The sequence below is a fragment of the Lutjanus erythropterus genome, chromosome 3 (assembly GCF_056507025.1).
Source record: "Lutjanus erythropterus isolate fLutEry1 chromosome 3, fLutEry1.hap2, whole genome shotgun sequence".
Lineage (NCBI taxonomy): Eukaryota > Metazoa > Chordata > Actinopteri > Lutjaniformes > Lutjanidae > Lutjanus > Lutjanus erythropterus.
Window position 1 is genome coordinate 2207884 of NC_139319.1, and position 21574 is coordinate 2229457.

At 39.2% G+C, this 21574-nt stretch overlaps 1 protein-coding gene across 1 annotated transcript; it reads right to left on the bottom strand.

Annotated features, from left to right (window-relative positions):
* Positions 1 to 3168: 3168 nt before the first annotated feature.
* On the bottom strand, positions 3169 to 20320 carry LOC146329378 (NACHT, LRR and PYD domains-containing protein 1b allele 2-like). Its single transcript, XM_084714609.1, has 14 exons — positions 20278 to 20320; positions 16286 to 16568; positions 15917 to 15985; positions 13634 to 15518; positions 13099 to 13272; positions 12501 to 12674; positions 11952 to 11986; positions 11738 to 11793; positions 10749 to 10795; positions 9265 to 9482; positions 8784 to 9046; positions 5972 to 6088; positions 5675 to 5816; positions 3169 to 4666 (listed from the first exon to the last, which is right to left on the bottom strand). The coding sequence occupies exons 2-14, from the start codon at positions 16557 to 16559 to the stop codon at positions 4380 to 4382; spliced, it is 3741 nt and encodes a 1246-aa protein (XP_084570735.1). The 5' UTR covers positions 16560 to 16568; positions 20278 to 20320; the 3' UTR covers positions 3169 to 4379.
* Positions 20321 to 21574: the final 1254 nt, after the last annotated feature.

A 21574-nucleotide genomic window follows, 5' to 3' on the forward strand; every position in this document is an offset into this window, starting at 1 on the left:
TACTTCTTCGTCAAATATCCCCCAGGTTCACTTTTTCAATTACAAATAAAGCAGATTTTGTGAGAATTTTGGTAATTACTCAAAAGACGCAGAACAAATGTCTTGTTGGAAGTGAATGGGGGTCAGACAGAGCAGCATTAAAGACCATTTACACCGGACTGATAAGATCTGTATTAGACTATGGGAGTGTCGCATTTGGATCTGCAGCACATACATCTTTAAAAAAAAATTGGACAATATTCAATATCAGGCTTTACGATTGTGTACAGGTGCTATTAGAACTCCAACATCAGCATTGCAAGTTGAAATGGAAGAAATGCCACTGGAACTCAGGAGAGGACAGTTAGCTCTGAGTTACTGGTTAACTTAAAAGGACATAATGAAGATCATCCAACACAAGTTACACTGAGAAACAGAGAAAAAAAGAGAAAAAGAGAGGAGAGAAACAACTTTTCACTGTTTCAAACGTCCTGAACAACCTGGACTCCTCTCACACACTCACACACTTTTTACACTGATGACTGAGTCAAACTACAGTGAGACACAAACAGTCCCAAAACACGAGGCACTACACAAGAAAACACACAAATCACACATGAAAACTGACGGTAAAAACACACATTTACCTTTTTGACGGAGAGAGAAAATAATCTGTGTCACCACGAGACAGAAAGTGAAAGTTAAAGAACCGGAAAGAGAAGAGAAAAGTGAACTTGTGTGTTTCTCCTGTGCTACAAAACCCACATCCTCTCTTTGTCTTTTATTACTTTCAGCTGCACCCAGATTAATACTGGCCCAGAACAGATCCAGAACTGACTGAGAACTGAACCAAATGACTAAACTAAGAACTGAGGAAAAAGTTTGTCTCTCTGTCTCTTCTGAGGTCCTCAAAATCAGATTTGCACATGTCAACTAAAATCACAATTTCAGGGCTTGTACACCTTTTCCAAAGTCAAATTCAAGCACTTCTCAAGAATTTTCAATCTTTTCCATCACCTTACAGCTGTGGCAAAATGACATATTTATATACAGAACAATTATTTCACCTCTTCATCACATTAAATCAGATGTTCTTGTGCTTTTATCAACCAAAATTATGTTTTGTGACAGAAAGTTTAATGTTAAAATGTGTCACCTGTCTGTAAGAAGACTTGGCTTCCTATTTGAATTACACATTTTGTGCATTTTCCGTAGTTCCTTAAGGTCTCAGGTTCTCTTCAACTTCAGACTCCAGCAAATACAGAATAAAGTTCTGTCCAAAGACATTTATTAGTTTGTGACTCTGAGAAAAACAGTAAAATGACTCAAAACTGTATGTGTGAACTATCTCTTTAACACATCAATGCTGTTCTATGTGATCTGCTTTTGATAACTAGCATCATATTTTTCACTTCCATTCACTGAGCCTCCCCTGAAAGTGTTTGGACCCCCCCTGTGGAGGCCCACCTCCCACTTTGAAAACCTCTGTTCTAAACCAATGGAAGCTGATCAAGTTTACAAATTCAGTATTTATGAATGAAATGGAACAATAGGCTACATGTCAATGATTTCTTTCTTTAAAAAAAAGGCCATCAAAAAAATTAATGTATGTAATATCGGTGAAGTTTCTAAGTGACCTTATTGTTGCTCTCACATTATTTATTTTAGGTCAGATGTATGTTTTAAATGCTGCCTTTCTGTGTTTGATTTTCAGATAGAGAGAAAAACTAAAGGTTTTAGGGAGGGATCATGCGCACACAAACTCAGACTTTGGTGTTTATGCACTGTAAGCTATTTTAAAGTATGAAGTCTTGTTATTTGTAGTCTGCAGACTGTAGAGCTGCTTCTACTGTCAGACTGAGGGAGGACTTTCAAAATAAATGTTCCATTAAAGGTAGAATCAGCAGGATTTATCGGGTGATGTTTGTAAATGTTCCAGACAGATTTGTTGAGTTTAATTTCCAGGTCATCAGATACAGATGCTTTGAGGTGGTAAAGCTTCACAAACAGGAAAATAATGAGAAAATAATCTAGGCAGAATCTTTGCAGATACAGACACCAAAACACAGCTTTTTTTCATAGACCTTTAACAAACATTTTTTTCTTTATACACACTGTATCATAAACAGAACATCAGTACTGCTGTTGAGTTCTGACGGGGATCATGTGATCATGTGATGAGTGTGAGTGATCATCAATCCTGAATCTTGTCCACAGCTAATCTCAAATACTACTGGACCAACTAGCCTAATTTATGTTTCATACATTCATGACTGTGTGCTGAAGGACCTGAGAAAGGAAGATTCAGAACTTTTGAAAAACCTTGAAAAACCTTTTTTTCATGGCTCTATGTTGGTGACAGCTATGGCCAGAGGCTTAATGTTTTCAGGTCGTCCCATTCTTGTGAAAGTGATATCTCAAGAACACCTTGGGGGACTTTCCTCAAACTTGGCAGAAATGACCACTGACCGAAGAACTAGATTTGACTGGATTTGACTTTGACCTCACTAAACGCATTCTATGGCCATAACTCAAAAATTCATATGCTGCTTCACCATCTGTACCCTGGCAGGGATTTGCACTCTGCTGAGTGACCTCGTCTAGTTTATTTTTCTGTTTTCACAAAAGAAGACTGAGCAATAATGCTGAAGATATGGATGTGAAATAAACGGGAGATTTTTTGTTAAAATGTGCAGAAATTTTGAGTATGTTGTCTATAAAATTATTCTAATGCTACAAAAATCTGACCACTAGGAGTCACCAAAGCTAAAAATGTTCAAATCCTTTTAAGACATTTGTAAAAATGAAACATAAATATAATGAATCTGCATAACTTTTGTACTGAGACTGTAGTTTAAAACCCACTGAAATAAACCTACATAACTTTTGTTTGCCTTTTGTTAATATGCATGTTATAAAGGCACATTAACGTACATTGTGCCACCGTCTCATGTGGACGGATTGTTCAGCTGCCTACATATTCAAAAAGGAAGGAGGGAAATATTACAGACGAAACTATGTTGAACCCAGTAAAAGAAGGACTGACAGTCACTGTTGGAGCACCATTTTATTACATTAAAAACATTAAGTTCAAACACAAAATCTGGTCTGACTGTTTCCTGTGTGTGTCTGTAGGACTGGACCTGTTTGATGTGCGACGCAGCTCCCTGAGTGTGTTCAGACAAACACAATGAGTTTTAGAGGAGTCACAGATGCATAAAAAGTTAATGGAGAGACACTGATGTCCACATGAGATGAAAAACTTTCAGTTCCTCATCATCTTCTGATCCTATTGCCCATTTTCTGACTTGTTTTTGTCGACAAAGATATTATGTGGAACTGTATCACATTTAAACAGTTATGTAACATATAGATACTAAAACACACTAAAAAAATTGTCTTGAAAAGTGTAGCACAGAGGTGATTGCTCTTGTTGTGGCCTTATGAAAAGGATCAATAACTATTGAGGCTTTTACATTTATCTGCTTGGTTCTTTGTTTCCTTTTAAATGATGCTGGCGTAAGCTTTCTGGGTGATTTTCTTATTGTTAGCTGTATTGATGTCTGAGTGTTTTCTTTCATGAATTACTTTAATGATTAGAGAGACTGCTTACTCTTATTTCCATGTGCACATTAATGTCATGACAGCAAATATGTGAGGCAGCAAAACTAAAAACTGAAGTTATAAACTAAGCAGCTCTCCAGAGGATTTAGAATTAAGTGATCAAAGAAGTTATGCTGTTGTCTCGTCGTATGTTGGGACGCACACAGCCTCATTCTCTGGGAAGACTCACACTCTCTCCCACCCCTGACCATCAGTTATTGATCAGACTAGTAATTTTTATGACCCAACCCAAGCTGGAGATTAACTGTAATATCTGCAGTAGGTACAAAAAAAAACAAAAAACAAAAAACACTTGAAAAACTCAACAGCAGCGTCTCTTTCCAGAAATCCTGACCCGGTTCCTCAAGATAATCCACAGACCTTGTTGTGAACAGTTTCATGTAGGAACTACTTTTATCTAAAGAAGAATCTACAGGAAATTAAACTGCTCACAACAAGGTCTGTGGATTATCTTGAGTAACCAGGTCGGGATTTGTGGGCAGAGACATTGCTGTTGAATTTTTCAAATGTCATTTTTGGGCCTTTTCAGCAGCATAAGCCAAAGGCCATCTAGTTCCATTATACTGGAAAGAAAGCAGACACCTCTACAGCTGATATCTAACTCACACTGAAACTATCTAGATGGATTAACAGCACTACAGACCGGAGGAAGAATGTTTATTTTTGATTTTGGGGTGAACTGTCCCTTTAAAGATTTCAACATGTGAAATCTGTGTGACTGTATTACATCGAGCAGTTACAGAGATTCATCATCACACTAGTTTTTTGTTTTTGCTTCAGCTTAATTTCAGCTCACTAGAGAAACATTCATCGTGCTTACAGAGAGCAGTGATCAGACAACTGCTGGCTGTATTTCCCTTTTTCCGCGTCATGTCAATCAACTCTCGCGCTTTGTCTGATCTTATTTTGTTTTTGAAAGACTCCACTTCATCATCATTTATAACTCTGTGGTCAAGGAGTTCATCCAGAAGCAGATTCAGAACAGGTTCAGACACTCCTCTTATGAACCGTATCCGAACTGAAAACAGCCTCTCCTCTGCTGGGACCCTGCGCGTTCTTGGATCTGAAAGATAATCAGTGAAAAGACTCGTTTAATAAGAAGCCACACCACTTTTGAACAGAGATCAAGTTTGAACTTTTTAACTTTTCTTCTAGAGCAACATATCTGTTCTGTAAATCACATTCTGTGTTTACTTTTGGGGAAAAAAAACCAAAAACAAAAAGGGAGAATTTGATGTTTTATATTTTGGGGGGACAGCCCCGCGACCCTTACGGAATAAGTGGTTACAGAAAATGAATGAATGAATATTTTGGGGGGTAATTATCCATATTAGTGTCCTTGTAATAAGTGTTAGTAAATATGTAATAAGACTCTCATAAGTCAAGATGAAAATAAAACATTTTGTAAACATGTCTTACACAAACACAGTTTTTGAGGAAAAGTGATCAGCTGATGTCAGTTTGCAGACTATTTACTGAATCAGCACTTTAAACACTCACTTATTCCCATAATAGTGTGATATCTACAGTTTAACAACAGCACTCTCTAGTACGTTTGGAAATTTGTGAAGCTGGATTTTTTTTCTTTGATCACAAAGTAACTGTTCAAATTTTGTTACAATCTTGAAGGTTTCAATTTTTAGTATCAGCAGCTTTAGTGGAGCTGATTTATCTTCTGAAAATCTGTAAACCTTTGAAATGATTCTATGCTGACAGGACTTTTTATTGTACTTGCAATTTGATTGTAGCCTGAATAAATAATGATATGAAACAGAGCAAATGTGAAGGTCTCTACATGTGCACAGCAGCTCTACATATAGAGTATCACAATAGTTCTTTGCTTGTTTTCATTTGATTCATGTCTGTTGTTTTAATGTGAAGCACGTTGTTCTGTATGTTTGTATGAAAGGTGCATAATAAATAAAGCTGAATTGAGTTGAATTGAACATATACATATATATATATATATATATATATATATATACACACATTGTATATTTATATTTTATTCTACTCTATCAGGAGGTCTAACCTCAGGTGGACTGCTGGTGCAGGAGGATAAAGCCTTTACCTGTCAGATACATGGCATGTCTCCAGACTTGTTTCCTCTCCTGGTCTTGGACCATCAAAGTCACTTCCTGTTGTTTTGTCGTCAGGAAAACTTTAAACGTTGGCAGGAAATCTGGTCCGTACTTTGATTCAAATGTTGCACGCTGAAAACCAGAAGCAACGTTTCATTTCAGACATGATGTAAAACTGTTTCTCTGCTACTTTCCTTATTGTGAACATGTTTTCAACAAGCAGATGAAATTATATTCATGATAATTCTGTTTATAACCAGTAGAATTGTAGAAGTGACTTGACTCACATCAGGCTGTAGTCTGGAGCCCGCAGGTTCACAGTGGACACTGTAACTTTGACCAACAACAAGATGACGGTCAGAGGAGATCCTGATGTTCTCAGCATCTCCTTGTTGGGCAGCAACCTTCAGTAACAGGACATTTTATTATGGAGTTAATGACAAGACAGTCAAGTCCATTTTATCTACAGAACACATTTAAAAACAAAAGATGTTGACTAAAGTGTTTCACAGAGAGAATTACAATCAAATAAAAATAAACATAATCATGAAGATATAAGTTATTTAATAAAATAGTAATAAAATATAATAATAAAATGATAATATAATATAATATAATAAAATAGAATAAATCACTTCATTGCCTTGTGTCTATAATAAATTAATAGAAACTTCTAAAAAAAAAAACAGTGTGAGCAGTTATGTCTTATTTCAGGCCAAAATTCATCTTCATCATTTCAATTCCAAGCGCTGTCTCCTATTCTTATCCAACCATCAGTATCAGGCTTGTTACATATGAATATTTACAGTTCATTTTCTATAATGTGATCCATGCCAGTTAAGTCATCAAGTTTTTGCAAAAGCAGTAACACTTTTACAGATGATTAGAATAGTCAGGTACTTCATTCTTTGATGTTGATGTTTACAGCACCACCTTGTGGAAGGATACTGAAAGGCACCAACCATCAACCCGTAGGCAAATTTATACAGTTATCCATCCAACATCAGGCTCTGACAGAAATACACGTACCATTTTCTGCTCGGGTCGGGCCGGTCTCATGGACAGATATAACATCTTGTTCATTTTGTATGTTATAGATCATAAATGTTCAATTCTCATTTTACTGGATCCCAATAAACACAGAGACACAAACACTCTAGCTGCTCCAGCTGTCATGTGACTGATCTGTTAAATATGATCTGACAGCTGTGATCCTGTCCTGTGTGCACGTTGAAGGTCTGTTGAGATTTATTAGGATTTATAATGATGAAAATAATTCTTCATGCCTTATCAGTGAGAATAATTTTACACACAGACATGCATGCATGTTGTTTAACATAAATGAAAGGTGTTTTATGATTGTGGAGATATGTGTGCGAGACACACACACTTTTAATTTCAATATTTACACTTAATTGCTGACAGAAAATGTGCTCAAAGGACAATACTAATCTACACTCCTGTGTGGGTAAAAGACTGAACATAAATAAAAGTGTGTGGTGATGGTGAAGACGTGTATGTGTGCCTCGGCCAAACACCCCGGCCCAGAGTGTGCGAATATGGACAGAAATATGATATGATATAAATATTTTGGTTGATCTGCAGGATGAAGGGAACGAACTACACTGAAGACTGGAGATTGTGTTACAGCGAGAAACAGACAGGTAGATATGTGTTATATTCATTCTTCTCCTCTGTCTCATCTCCCTGCAGTCCTCATGTATTATGGGATGTTCAGTTTGCACTGGAAAGTCAGAATTTTGAGTTCCCAGGTGGACATTTCAACAGTATGTTGGTTTTCAGGTTTCCTGTAGTGTAAAATGTCAAATTGTTGTGAATTGTTGTTAACAATTATAGATATGAGTGATCCTGGACCGTTTTTTAAAACATGAATATCATGCATCACTTGGTGTGACATCATTACAGAGAGAGACTCCGGTGTGTCTGGTAGGAGGAGGTTCTATTTAAACATGAACAATGAACTTAGTTCAAAATACAAAACTGTGAACTATGAATATGAACTGGTTCATTTTAATCTGTGTGAACTGAACTTTAACTCTTTAGCAGGGCTAGCAGTTGTTTCTAGGGCTGAAACGGATCGCAGTTGATCTGTGTCCCGTACGGATCGCCCTCTACGGTTCGGCACGCGTGTGATCTGCGGACCACATGTGAGCATCATAGTTTTACTGTCACTGTTACTTTTGTATAAGTTATAATACCAGAAATCTCAATGCAGAGTTGCAGTGAAAAGAGGACAAATGCGTCTGTATGCAGCGCATCTCTGTGAAGAGCGACTGATTTAAAAGTCGTCACATCACCTCGAGTGAAATCCAGACCATAACTTTTTTCACTGATGTAACTCTGCTATCACCATAGAAACAGATCATAAAACTGTGATGTTGATTGAAACTTTGGTGATATCAGGTGTCTTAACTTCTAGCTCCTCTCTGCTCACCGCTGCAGCTCTGTCTCACCCCGTCTGTCACACAGTGTGTCTGCTGATTGATTGATTGATCATCACTTCTAACCAATCAGATGTGCTGCTGTAGGCGGGACATTGAGCCAGACTACAGAGCGTAGTTGTGTATTATACTGTACAGTGTATAATGATCTAATATATGTATAGTATATACATAGTACAGCACTGTATAAATTTGAAGTTTTTAATATTATTACCATTATCATTACTATTATCATTATTATTACATAACTATGGTGATAATTACAGACAGACAAAGATCAAAGACAAGTGCATTTTTAAAATAATTTAACTCTAATCCCACCACTTTTTTCTTTTTTGCTGATCCGAAAAATGATCCGATCCTTGACTCAAACCTGTGATACGATCCGAACCGTGAGTTTTTTGATCCATTGCACTCCTAGTCATTTCCAGGTGGCTGTAAATGTTGTGCAGAATATAAAGTAATGAATAATCACAGGACCACACACTTCCTCTTTCTGGGAATGATTGATTTAGATTCTTAGCACAGTGTGAGGAGGTCTGATAAAAAGGGAGACTTAAACAATATTTGTGGAAACAGCTTTAGATTAAAATGTGAGTTCAGGCTGCTGGTAAAAACTTATGATACATAACTTTACCTCATTCACTGGGATGTTTCCTGGCAGCAGTAATATATCGAGCACTGGGGGTCCTGTGTGCAGATGTTGGAACAGCAGAACTTTGCCATTTATTGGCTCTGAGATGTTCTTGAACCTTTTAACAACATCCCAGACCAGGCCAAAGGCAGAGAGGTGAGGGACCTTCACAACCGCATGAGAGCCTGTAATCTCCAGCGGCTTCAAGATGCTCATCTTATCATCAGTGATGTGGACGACAGACAACGGGCCATCAGAGAGCAGCACTGTGAAAGCAAAGAGATGTTCAACCTTTGTTTTACTGCCAACAGATTCATCTCTGCCTGATTCAATTCTTACTTCTTGAGTTCAGAGAGTTAAAATAAATCTATTGTCATTAACTCTGGACCAATGCAGCTAATTTTAACCAAATACTTCACATTAATACAAACTGTTTCACTTTTACTTTTTCATTGTTTAACACTGAAGACAGCTTTGTGTTTACCATCCTGTGTTTCACAGTGTGGGAGGTGGAGCTGAGAGACAGCAGCATCCTCTGAACAACTGATATCGAACAGCGGCCCTGCAGCAGTCTTGCCAGATGACTGAAGGATGCTCTCATCCCATTGGACAGTCCTGTACAGCAGCTCCGCCTCCTGAGCCATAACAAACACCAGTCCAGTCAACTTACACTGGAACACACCTGGACCAGGAAACATGTACCTGCAAGACAGAGAAAGGCTGAATTTGTATGACAAGCATTCATTTGTCTGTTTAGTCACATGACCTGTTAAGACAGGTGTTGATGTGCAGCAGGTGTGAGGCAGGAGATCACCCAGGGGACTCATCCAGTCTCCTTCAGTCAAGGACAAGGTGAAGATATTGGTTGGGATCTACGATCTTTAAAGTTAGTGGAATAAATCACCACCATCCACATCTTTAAGTGTAGAACCAAACAGTTCCATGTTAAAATCAAATTTCTGATGTTGGGGTTTAACCACCACCTGCACCTGTGCATGATGTTGGCACAGTGTAATGTTGCATTCAGCACAGGTGGGGCATCTTGAGCATCAACTGATGGTTTTACCCTGTGTGATAAAACCAGTAGAGGACTGGGACGCCTCACAGCGCTCAAACCATTGACTATAAATAAAATTGGACGTGTCCACTTCCTCCCACTGGATACAAATTGTGACATGTTGGAGCCAGAGTCTGCAGAGCAGTGATCAGAGCTCAGCTGTCAATCATGACATGAAACCCCTTTTTTATGTCATCAAATAACTAATTAAAACCAAACTGGTCAGAAAAACTTGAACAAACACCAGTGTGATAAGAACTACATAAAATGACAGACACCTTCTCTGAAAAAAAATTGACATATACTTTAATTTTTTAGTTTGACCCATGTCCCATTTGCAAACATGTAGGGGGCAGGGTTTATGACCTGTACTGCAGCCAGCCACCAGGGGGTGGCCAAGATGTTTTGGCTTTACTTTTTGGGGAGTTGTCATGTCAACCATCTTTAAATGTCAAAGTACCCAACAAAAAGACAAGCTGGTCAGAATTTTTTTGCATTCTCTTTCCCAGTTTGATTCCAAGTCCACTGTATGTTGTTACTGTCTACCAATGGGAGCACAGAGCACTCTTCACCTGTAAATATGATGATGTGAAAGAGGAATGTTGTTGGTGGTGCTGTGAGGTAAAACTGTGATACCAGAAAGCTCAGAGTCAGTTTTACTTTAACAACCTCACACCACTTCAGACACCATGCTTATTTCAGTTCTTGTTTAAGAAAGTGGCTCCCTACGTTATTATTTTTGATGACATCGAGCACGTTGTGAAAGACAGCCAGCTGTGACTGGTCGGAGACCAAGGTGTAGTCTATCATGTCTCTCAGCCAAATCATGGCAAGAATTTAGGACTCTATTATCTCCTGATCTGACAAAGAGACCATCTGAACAGACACAAAGATCCTGGAACCTGACTTACCTGTATGAAGATTCAGGTGTCTGTTCAGGTGAGAAGGATAGTGACACCTGGAATTTAAAAAGGCACAGAGGGAGTTCTTTTAATGAGAAATGTCCAGCTTGTCCTTGTGATTATGAGGTGATGGAATACTATACTGACTTTATCAATGCTTGACTGAAGCACATTGTATGGATCAGAGAGGACATCAAATCATTATGGTGTCAGTGTAAAGTGAGTTAGAAAAGGCTACAGAGAGGACAAACTTTATCAAGTAAATAAGCCTCACTAAATATGTGAGCAGAAAGCTGGTGAGAGCTTGTTTTAATTTCTTGATGTGTTGCATGGAGACCAGACTCTGTTGTTTAGACTAGCCAGCTCAAAGGAGCCATACATGTTTCTATTTGTGACCTTGTTTTCTCAGGTACAACCAGGACGATTGTTTGAGAAGGAAGAATCTAGGTAACCACTGACGTGTTAATACTGGCCACCAAGAGATCCCCTCTGTGACACCAGTGGAAATAATGTGGGACAAAATCCAAAGTCCTCGTTTTATACAAAATACATCCCAAACTTTAGCTCAAGTTAATATGAAGTTTCAGCTGTCTGAGTTTTACAGATTAAGTGAGCATCTACCAAAGTTACTGTGTTTGTACAACAATCCTGTCTGCATTTTGTCAAAATGGTAATGTTAACAACATTAAATGACAATGAGTCCTGACATCAGTGATATTTGGAATAACAAGTAAGCTGTCTCCACTGAAATAATATTAACACCAAACATTACATCCAAATTATGATGGCTAGAGTTCACTAAATCAAAATAATGCAAACTTATCAGGCTAATTAACATTTTCATAGCAACCAGATTGATGTCATTTCATGTCACACAGACATGAAACACAAACTGTACATGATAATTATTTTAATTTACAGAAATGTAAATTCCAATTTCTGTTTTACTCAATAAATGTCCAAGTAAAGTCATGTCATATATGGAAGAACTTTCTCACCTTTTTGTCATCATCAGGTAGGTTTTCTTTCTCATCCAGGGCGACATCAGAGTCATCTGGGAAAGAGACGGTATGAAAACAGTCATAAAAACTTGATTAGTTAGTTTGGTCAGAAAAATCATTTGACAAAATTAAAGCTGAACAATATTTCTGTTGCACAATGAGCACATTCTCCTTTTAAGATCATCAACGTTGATGAGGTTTCAATACTCACTTTTGCGTTTGTCAGCTGTGATCAATGGGTCAATCCTGTAGAGATGAACACCGTCACAATTGTTAAAGATCAAGTTTAAAATAATCAAACTCATCAAATGCTTTCATCACATATCTTCACTGCAGAGACTTCAACTGACTGCTGGCATGAATGTTCTGAGCCCACATTACAGGAAAGAACTAGTCTAGATCCAAAAAACAAAATGAGCTACCTTTTTCACTCTACTGATAAAAAGCTACAACTAAACTCCACTTTGTCACTTTGTTTGTGGAAGAATAAAGAGTGAATGAAAAGAAATTTGAGATGAAAATAAGGCAAAACTGCGCTGAGTTGGTAAAATCACTGACTGGTGCTGGGCTACCTCTGGACAGTAGTTAAGTTCTCACCCAACGCCCCCGACATAAAGGTTTGACTCCCAGCTCAGGTGCCTCTGTACAACAGCCAGCCTTGTATTTTTCCTCACACACACGGGAGTAATTCATTAACCTCCCTGTGTTCACTACAATATGATGAAACCAGCATGGACTGAGTCGGACCCCCTTTACTGACCTCAGAGTCTCCAGTCTACAGCGCAGACTCCCCACAAGATCAGAGAGCAGCTTCACTCCTGAATCCTGCAGCTTGTTTCCTCTCAGGTCCAGCTCTCTCAGATGGGAGGGGTTGGACTGCAGAGCTGAGGCCAGAGAAGAACAGCTGATCTCTGACAAACTGCAACTCTGCAATCTGAATAAAGAATAAAGGTTTTAGATCAAAACAGTGTGTGCACTCTTAAGGATCAATATCAATGATTAGACATTATTTGTGGAAACACATTGTAATGAGTGAAAATCCAAAAGATATTTTATCAAGTAAACTCTCTGCTTGAAACAAATTCATTCAGAGAATCTTCTGTAAAGCCGAGAACTCGTCAAAGCATTTCACTAAGAGGCTGGTTTGATTCAACCCGATAATAAAAAACATTTTATTTCATATCCAGAGAAGCAGGAGGAGCAGTGTGAACATGTTCATGTTCAAAGATGCTTTGATTGTTAGTTGTTTCAGCAATGGAGGGTAAATATGTCTCACGTACTACAAAACTAGACCATAAAGCATTCAATATTTTAAGTGTTATACAGTGTTGCACAAAAGCATAACAGAATTATCTGACCTGAGAGTCTCCAGTCTACAGTGTGGACTCTGGAGTCCAGCAGAGAGACGCTTCACTCCTGAATCCTGCAGGTGGTTGTTACTCAGGTCCAGGTCTCTCAGACTCGAGGACTGGGAGCTGAGGACTGAGGACAGAGCTTCACAGCTTCTCTCTGACAGATTACAGCCACTCAGCCTGAAGGAGAGTTAGAGATAAAGAAAAACACTGAGACTGTTTTCTAGGCTATAATGTTAAAAAATGTATGTCTATGATTGCTCTCAAACAATCATGTGTGAGTCTTGGGTGACAAGATTTTTTTAAATTTCTTTTTTTAAAAAAAATATTACTGGAAATAGTAATTAATTTCAGCTTTAAATTAAACACACTGCATTTTTTGCCTTGAATTGCAGCATAGACCTGTGGTGGTAAAATTATATGAATCAATACGAAAGATTGTTCTATTTATCAACTAATCAATCACTTGACTAGATCTTATCAGTTGACTCAGACTTTGTACTGTAATACAGTTATTATGTGCCGTTACCTGTGTACTTACAGAGCTTTGTTGGAGGCTTTGACCACTGGCAGCAGCCTCAGAAGAACCTCCTCTGAAGCAGAGTATTTCTTCAGGTCAAACACGTCCAGATCTTTTTCTGATGACAGTAAGATGAAGACCAGAGCTGACCACTGAGCAGGAGACAGTTTATCTGTGGAGAGACTTCCTGAACTCAGGTACTGTTGGATCTCCTCCACTAGAGAACCATCATTCAGTTCATGCAGACAGTAGAACAGATTGATGTTTCTCTCTGGAGACAGATTCTCACTGATCTTCTCTCTGATGTACTTGATTGTTTTCTGATTGGTCCGTGAGGGACTGCCTGTGAGAGTCAGCAGACCTCGTAGGAGAGTCTGATTGGTCTGCAGAGAAAGACCCAGGAGGAAGCGGAGGAACAAGTCCAGGTGTCCATTTGGACTCTGTAAGGCTTTGTCCACAGCTCTCTGGTAGAAAAGTGTTGGTTCAGGTTTGTTTTTTAACAGTTTCCACCTTGGAGAGGTTGATTGTTCTTCTGACAGCAGATTGACTCCAGAGTTGATGAATGTCAGATGGACATGAAGAGCAGCCAGAAACTCCTGAACACTCAGATGGACAAAGCAGAACACCTTGTCCTGGTACAGTCCACTCTCCTCTTTAAAGATCTGTGTGAACACTCCTGAGTACACTGAGGCTGCTCTGATATCGATGCCACACTCTGTCAGGTCTGATTCATAGAAGATCAGGTTTCCTTTCTGCAGCTGATCAAAAGCCAGTCTTCCCAGAGACTCAATCATCTTCCTGCTCTCTGGACTCCAGTGTGGATCTGTCTCTGCTCGTCCATCATACTTGACATTCTTCAGTTTGGACTGAAACACCAGGAAGTGGATGTGCATCTCAGTCAGGGTCTTGGGCAGCTCTCCTCCCTCTCTGGTCTTCAACACTTTCTCCAGAACTGTAGCAGTGATCCAGCAGAAGACTGGGATGTGACACATGATGTGGAGGCTTTGTGATGTCTTGATGTGGGAGATGATTCTGCTGGTCTGCTCCTCATCTCTGAATCTCTTCCTGAAGTACTCCTCCTTCTGTGGGTCAGTGAACCCTCTGACCTCTGTCACTATGTCAACAAAGTCGGAATTGATCTGATTGGCTGCTGCAGGTCGTGTGGTTATCCAGAGTCGAGCACATGGGAGCAGTTTCCCCCTGATGAGGTTTTCCAGAAGCACATCCACTGAGGTGGACTCTGTCACATCAAAGTCTGTGTTCTGGTTTTGTTTGGTAGAACAGTCCAGATGAAGGCGGCTCTCATCCAGTCCATCCAAAACAAACAGAAGTTTGAATTTACTTTTGTCAAAGTTGGTGATTCCTGATGACTGCAGAGATGTAAAGATGTAATTAAGAGCTTCTTCTGGGATGCTTCTGGTCTCCTTGATACATTCATGAAGGAGTTCTGCCAAACAAAACTTTTCTCCTTTCCGTAAATTCAGCTGGTTGAAGGTGAAGGGGAAAATGAGATGCACATCTTGATTGTCTCTTCTTTCAGCCCAGTCCAACACAAACTTGCGCGCAAGAAATGTTTTGCCAATTCCTGCGATTCCACTGGTCAGTACTGTTCTTATGGATATTTCTTTTCCAGAGGGAGGTTTGAACATGTCACTGGGTTTCATTGTTGTCTCTGTATCTGCTGGCTTCACTGCTGCCTCAATCTGTCTGACCTCATGCTGTTTGTTGATGTGAACGTCACCTCCAGCTGTGACGTACAGCTCTGTGTAGATATCATGCAGAAGTTGCACATCCTTCCTTCCCATCCAGGCCTCTTGAGCACACATGAACTTATCCTGCAGGTTTGATTGAAGAAGTTGTTGGTAATATGAGATGTGTCGTGGCTCTGGTACTGGAACAATCCCATCTGTATGACAGAAATAGGAACAAAAAACAAATAAACTGCAGTCAAACAGAATCTACCAGTCACAGGTGGAGCAAGTTATCTGTGGCCAGCATTAAAGTAGTCAGAGATTTGTCATTGTGTATCAGTCAAGTTAAAGTTAAGGTTTGAGCACCTCATTCTCTTGGATAAGTACCTCATATAACCCCACATCAGATAATAGGATAACTATCCCTTTAAAACAAGCAGATATGATGATACTGTTTAGACTGAATCTCAACATGTTCTCTCATCTTTTTCACTCAGTTATAATGGAGTCATAATGTCTCTCACAGAAGGTAAAACAATAGACGTTTTCATACTTAAGACTACACTTTGTCTTTCCGAGCTTACATACATACCAGAGAATACAGCAGTTTTACCTTCAGTCTGAGAGGAGGAAGGTCCTCTGCTCTCTGGAGTCTGTCCAACATCACTGACATTCACCCATACTGAGAGAGAGAGAGAGAGAGAGAGAGAGAGAGAGAGAGAGAGAGAGAGAGAGAGAGAGAGAGAGAGAGAGAGAATGTGTTATATTTTCAATTTGACTGAATTCATCATTAAGTTATTAGGGCTGATTAGTTGGAGTTTGATATATGTGTGACTCCTACAACTGTTTATTTGTAGGTAGCCCAAATTTAAGTGACAGTATTTTTGTTGAAACCGAAGTCTAATTTCTCATTTGAAGTGTCAATAATTTAACTATGTCATTTTCTAATGTTTCCTAAAATACAATTAAAGATCTTACTGACCTGGTGTTCCTGAGCTGGTGTCTAACAGATGCTGCACCAGATCATTCCTGAGTATCTTCTCTAAAATCTTCACGGTGACCTTCAGAGCTTCATGAAGACTGTAGGTGTTCACCATCAGATCCACAGTGTCCTGCCTCTCTGCACCCTCTAGTCTGTATGCTCTGATGGTTTCATAACTTTCCAGGATGCCAGGCTGCTTCAGATACCATTTAAAGGCCTTGAATTCATCAGCTGTTAAATTCCAGAGAGTGTACAAGAGGTCCTCTTTCTTCATCGTCGCTCCCTGTTAAGATCAAGCAGTGTTGTCATGCACCTTACATGAAAAAACACAAATGATAACCCTAACCCTAAAAGCATGAAATCATCATTAAGTCCACTTGGTGCCATCATGTTGAGTGTGTATATCCAAAACATTTCTCTTTGATCCACTTTTTTCAGAACATCTCCTCCTCAAGTGGGTATCATGACTTTGTCAATCACACAAAATTTCACTGAAGGTGACCCGTGATTAGCTTCAGCATAATGTTTTGCAATTGCATCATCCATGTTGCCTGTACGGATTGCAGTTTTGTGCTCAGAGGTTCGTTGTTTCAGGGGTGGTTTGGTCCATTAGAAAAAATCCCCCTATTACTGTTAGAACTGTTACACCTCGTTCTGAATCGGAACTATGTGCTGTACAATGCCAAATGGTTCCTCCAACAGGCTGGAACTGCAGTGGGGAAAGCAACAGCACCCTGTTGGTTGGATTATTGGTGGGAAAATGGGAAGATGCTGTTATACATGACCCCAGTAACAACCCATACCATTTTAAAGATAAAACTATATAAACGTTACATTGATGACATTTTGTTATTTTGGGAAGAAACACAGGGTGAACTAATGGACTTTGTATCATATCTTAATAACAGCTCAAGTTTCCTAAAATTCAGCAGTGAACACAGCTCTGATAAAATCACAACTCCTATTCCAGCTCTGATGAAGGCTTTGTGCTGAAACATTTAAGTGTTTTTTTTTTTATTGTGATACGAGCCAAATAAATAAGTGAAATGTGAGTATTTTATACTCCTTGACTTGGAAGACTTGAGAGATGTTACCTTTTCAGTTTTTTGGAATATGCTCACTGGTTTTGGGTCTAGCACTCCAATGAGAACCCCATTGTTGGTTCTCCCCTAGCGGTGTGATGAGTAGATAGGACGTGTTTTTGAGTAGCTTTGTGGACTTCATGTTCAAAGCTACATTATTAAACACTGCCAGATGTTTTTTGGCTTTAACTAACTATATAATTGATTGATTTTATTTAAGTGTCTTGCACAAAGTGGTACCCAGCCTGTGGGCTTACAAGACACTAAACAGAACAATAGCCTGGATGGCCACATGCCAAATCCAGCATTTTATATAAATCTTGCCAAGGCAAAGGTCTCCGCATTAAAACGCAAATACAATATCTCACCTTCAGACAACCAAAGTAGACCAAGATTTTTCCACTGAATTAACTATAAACATCTTAGATGTATTTCAGAGGTCTGGAAACTGATTTTTTTCAACCAAAACTGCAGACAAAAAAAAGCAAACACAAAGACGGGAGCAGCGGAGGAAGCGGATCCTGACGAAGCCTCGGGGGAAAGTTGGGAGAAGAACCCCGGTGCGAGTGCTCAGACATCTGACAACCGGGAAGTGCTAACCGCGATATCATCTCTGCACGTGGAGCTATCACAAGTGAGATCAGAAATATGCAGCAGGATTGATGAAAATGATGACGATGTGACGACCAAGTGGTGAGGTGAAACAGCTGCATTAAGAGTGGAAAACGACTCGTCCATCAACACTTTCAAAGAACAGGTGAAGCTGGACATTTCAGACAAAGCTGATCCATCCTTTGTGTCAATGGTGATTAATGGACTGGGATCACAGGAGGCACATACTTTTACATATGCAATTGTTTTTTTAGGAACCCGAAGCCAAAAATGCAAGGCTGTTCAGTGTGATGCTGTAACAGGACACACAAACCTAACTGCAGTGGAAAATGATGGTTTCAGAGGACGTGGAAATGCTTGCAGTCTTAATAGACAGCCACAGGACTGTCAAGTGTATAGAGCAGGTTCCCTTTCAGAGATGTGATCCCTTTCAGAAATTAAGTGTTTGACGGAGCTCGTAATTCCAACATTTAGTTTACCTGTGGGAACAGACTCAGATAATGGCATACATTTCACAGCCAAGGTCCCTAAGCTATTATCAGTTGCATCAGTTCCAGACAAATGGGACACACAAATAGAAGGATCATAGAAAAACTGATTAAGTTACACCAATGGAAGAAAATGAAGGAGGTACCAGAGTTTATAATTTAGGGACCACCATTGGGTGTCCTATAACTGTGTATGCAGGTTAAATGTATATACATACATTCCTGATAGATAGCAGGGTGTCTGTGCACCATACTGGACTTCTCAAATGGACACATTCACTCCAGTCAGGGCTGAGGGAGAAGATGACTTATCTGATCAACTGCCATTACAATCTAACAATGAAGCTGCAAGAATAAGTGAATTTAAGGAGAATGACAGGGGTTTCATTTATGAGAAGTTTGATTTAACATTTCATTCAGACAACACAGCTGTTTCAAATTTGTGGTATCAGGTTATGGCGAGGAAAGTGAGGTAACTGATAAAAAAAAACATGGTTATACATGCTCAGTGATCCCACGGTTGACAAACCAGTTGTTTCATAATACTGCAGTCCCATTAAGACGTCCTCAAGGGCTACCATCCCACTGCATAGTAATGTTTCAATATGTTCTGCAGAAGCATCCCATTGTGGCAGTCTTATACATCTAACAGACTTCTTGTGGTGTTACGTTCTTTTGTTTCTAAATGAAACTCTTTTTGGGATACAAAAGGAGAAGGGGTGGTGTATAGGATGATGGTGTATAGTATTCACACTAACATAACTGTGAATGAAGGTAATAGTCCAAAGGTCCATCATGTACACAGGACAGAGTATAGATTCAAGTCATTCTCCATCATTGTTAAGTTGTACGATATTTTACAGAAAGCATGTCTTGAATGTACCTGTTGACCTTGCTGAGGTAACTTCTCAACTTCCAGCAAACGTACAATGAGTTCATCAGTTCCATTCAGGAGAGCATTATTACCACTAATTGAGAGGCTCATTTCCTGGGTGGCAACTATGGAAGTCTTAAAGGAACGGAATGGCTAACACGAGCCTGTACTTCCTTGGTCATTTAACAGTGTCACTGGTTGGTGGTCAGCCCATTCAGTTCTCTTGTTGGAGAAAGTAAGGCATTTGAGGACGTATGGCGAGCAGGGATTACATTCTTTTCAAGACTTATGTACAGAATCTGACTCACCACACACTTTTTTTTATATGCAATTAAGGTCAGATTTAAAGGCCAGTGGAGTTCATTTGAGAACCCTCTCATGCCTCATCAATTTCACATAATTTTGCACATAACAAGAGGCACAAATGGCCTAGTTTCCAAACTGGTTTATGTCATGGCAGGTGTACAGACCCCTGGCATTAGATAGAATGTGAAGAACCGATGTTCCCTCCTTGGACCCAGCTTTTGACTGGGACAAAGCAAATACATTTTTAAATAATGCCAAATAATTTCATTCATAGAGCATATTTAACTTCTAGGAAGCTCTGTTTAATGAAAATGATTGCTGAAACTTTATTCCCTATAAAGGCTGTTGGTACTTATTTTCACATGTTCTGGGGATGTTCTACAGTGGTTCTGGGGGTTCTTGCTCGCCCACTACACTCATTCTAAATGTTCTGTCCAAGATGGGCATGACACTGATCTGCATGGTGCAGTACATGTACAGTGGCTTCAGAAAAAATACTCAGAACTCTTTACTTTCTGCATGCCTGTTTGTTTGAAATAATTAATTTAAAATGGATATTGGCAGTTATGTTTTACACAAATGACAGTAAATAACGTAAAATCACATTTTTATAATCTGTTGCAAATCTACCTTCAGTCTGGCCTCCGTCCTCCTTTCTTCAACATCGCTGACATCCACTGAAACAGAGAGAAATAATGTGATTATTGCTATTTTTATTTGATAAATGTGATCTGAATCAAATTCCTCCTTCTCAAACTCAAAACTTCTGTTAAATCTACACACACAGATCACACACATGCTGCTGGAATCATCAATCATATTGAAAAAAGTTTGACTTTAGATTTGCCTTTTAAACAAGTGCCTCTCAATAACATCAATATTTACATTTGTTTTTAAGCACCAGGAAACTGTTGCCATGGAAACACTGAAAACATCAAGTTCTGGTAACTAAAGCAGCACAACATTTCATGGCACAGATACATTTAAACAACACTGGATGAATATATGAAAGTAGGTGAAGGAAACGCGCAAAAGCCATTACCAGGGACAACACTAACACAACACAATTTATTTTTGCTGCTGGGTAAACAGTACTGTAACACGATGAGCAAGTTTAGGCTTGAGGTTCTGCAGGACCCTCCCTCACAGTAAACGTATAAAATGCTACAGTAGAGTCAGGGATAAACATCTGTGAGACCTTGTGGCTCTGTGGTGTGTGAAGATGTGGAGGGTGTGGGAACACAGATAACACTGACTAACACATGGATAACAGCATGCGTGACAGCAGGGGTAGTCAGAGTCAACTTGAGACGTTGTGTAAAATAATTTCATTTTCTACTTCAACTGAAAACAGTACAAAGGCAAAATATATTGTGTTCAAACTCACTGGGAAAGTTGTGGAATCCTACTAAAACACCTGTTAGGAACATTCCACAGGTAAACAGGATAACTGTTAACAGGTGACAGTATCATGACGTGGTATGAAAGGGGCGTCCTCGAAAGGCTCAGCTGTTAACAAGCGAGGATTTCAAGCAACAATTACTGTCCTCAGTTCCCAAACACTTCCTGAGTGTAGAAAAGGTGATATATCACAGTTGAAACAGCCCCTGTCCCGGATTTTTTGGAACGTGTTGCAAACAAAGAATTAATGTTTATATGTATTAAAAAAAAAAAAAAAAAAAAAAACTTGCATCCTGTTTTTATTTACCTTTTTGGAATTGGGCTTTGCACTTTCTGCGTTACCACTAGAAACATAAGGAGTGTGGTGGGGCTTTGAAAGCCACTAGAACAGGTGGGCGTGTGGATGACCAGGGAATGAAAGCTACATGAGCTACCCAGGTTAAATTTGCTCAAAAACAGACACCTTGTTCTGATAAAGTAACAAACCAGGTAAATAATGTATGAAAAACCCCATCTATAAACACTA